At 50.0% G+C, this 2,019-nt stretch overlaps 1 protein-coding gene across 4 annotated transcripts in view; it reads left to right on the top strand.

Moving 5' to 3' along the window:
- Positions 1 to 2,019, top strand: part of NLGN2 (neuroligin 2) — a 100,385-nt gene that overhangs the window by 77,141 nt on the left and 21,225 nt on the right. For all 4 annotated transcript variants that reach the window (XM_018573145.1, XM_018573144.1, XM_018573143.1 and 1 more), the window contains one exon: positions 536 to 685. In XM_018573145.1, coding sequence (XP_018428647.1) covers positions 536 to 685 — 150 coding nt within the window. The remainder of the gene's footprint in view (positions 1 to 535; positions 686 to 2,019) is intronic.

Below are 2,019 nucleotides of genomic sequence, written 5' to 3'. Positions count from 1 at the left end.
TATATATATATATATATATATAGATATCTCAGACTCTGTGAATTTCCAAAGGTCTCATTATTTAGCCATAACAAGCTCACTCACATGACCCAACGTCTCCCAGAGTCTCTCTTTCTTGTTCACGAATAACCTACTACACCTTCCGTGACCCAGGGGTTGTCCTGTGAGCAGCACTGGAGGGAGCTCCTTCTGAAAATGCTAGTTCCCTCGCCGTTCTGGCTCCACTGCTCTCACTGCTCAGATAAAAGTGAGAAGATCAGCAGACTCAAATTAAAGACAGAATTTCATATTCTTGTTCTGGGTGCGATGGTAAAGGGGGCAGTCAGGGACCTAGAATTTTCAAGAGGAGAGGTCAGCACTGGCAGCCTCCATGTTTCTCTTCAGGTTTACTTGAAGCCCTGCCGTCAAATATGGATATTACATGTCTCCTTTCGTGGAGGTGTATGGGTATTGTCGGTATGAAGGGGGAGCAGTAAATCCTCGATTGACCATGTGACCCTCTGAACTGTCTTTATTTCCCCCCACCCCCCTGCAGATATCCGGGACAGCGGCAAGAAACCCGTCATGATGTTCATCCACGGAGGATCCTACATGGAAGGGACGGGGAACATGTTCGATGGCAGCGTGCTGGCCGCGTACGGCAACGTCATTGTAGTCACTATGAACTACCGGCTGGGAGTCCTTGGTATGTCTACATCAAAACCCTTCTACAGTCTCACATGTCAGACGGTGGCGGCAGATACAATGATACAATGACCTTCCTAGTTTCTTCCTAAAATTATTATTAACCACTCCAGTTCCCGCACATGTACCCCTAGGCTATGGTTAGGGCCAACCCTAATTTTTTCTCCTGCCACCCCCCATTGACCAGAGCAATTTGTACTTTGCTGCTACGGTGCAACCTAACTCAGCAATGGCTTTCTTTACTTAAAGGAGAACTTCGGGATTTTTTAAAAGAGTAACCCTTGCGGTGGGGCTACCCCCAGACAACAAGGGTTTAGTGCTCATTTTAGACCGGTCCCTGCAGCCTCTCCTGCCCCGGGCTCCGGTGGTCTCAAGACCCACGATGTCATCACGTCCAATGTAGGTTCATTAGACGTGAGGATGCCGAGGGACATGGCACAGCCGGGGTGGAGGGTTAGAAGGTGAATGGTCTGAGGGGAGAAGGAGAAGAAGGAGTTAAATATGGCTGATTGGGCTAAACTAAGAATAAATAGGAACAAAGTTTATGTAATGAGTCCGGCTCTGAGTTTGGTTTGTCTCAGGAGCACTGACAATGGCTCCCGTATCAATGCAAAGTCTGTGTGCAGGCCTCATTCATAAATACATTATATTGCCAAAAGTATTGGGCCCCTCCCCCTCCAAATCATGTGATTCAGGTGTTCCAATCCCCTCCATGACCCCCGGTGTATAGGATGAGGCCCCTCGGCATGCAGACGCTTCTACAGACATTGGTGAGAGAACGGGTCGCTCTCAGGAGCTCAGTGACTACAAGCGTGGTACCGTGATAAGTTGTCACCTGAGCGATAAGTCCATCTGTGACATTTCCTTGCTACTAAATATTCCGCCGCGGTCACCTGTTACTGGGATTATAACAAAGTGGAAGCAACTGGGAACAACAGCAACTCAGCCAGGAAGTGGTCGGCCACGTCACATGACAGGGCGGGGTCAGCGCATGCTGAAGCGCACAGTGCGCAGAAGTCGCCAACTGTCTGCAGAGCCAATAGCTACAGACCTCCAAACTCCATGTGGCCTTCAGATTGGCTCAACAACAGTGCGTAGAGAGCTTCATGGAATGGGTTTCCCTGGCCGAGCAGCTGCATCCAAGCCACACATTACCAAGTGCAATGCAAAGCGTGGGATGCTGCGGGGTAACGCACGCCGCCACTGGACTCTAAAGAAGAGGAGACGTGTTCTCTGGAGGGACCAATCACTCTTCTCTGTCTGGCAATCCGATGGGCGTGTCTGGGTTTGGCGGTTGCCAGGAGAACGGTACTTGCCTGACTGCATTGTGCCAAG

Source organism: Nanorana parkeri, unplaced genomic scaffold, assembly GCF_000935625.1.
Source record: "Nanorana parkeri isolate BGI_ZX_2015 unplaced genomic scaffold, ASM93562v1 scaffold2252, whole genome shotgun sequence".
NCBI lineage: Eukaryota > Metazoa > Chordata > Amphibia > Anura > Dicroglossidae > Nanorana > Nanorana parkeri.
The sequence above is the reverse complement of the archived record's forward strand: the minus strand, read 5'-3'. Positions and strand labels throughout refer to the sequence as shown.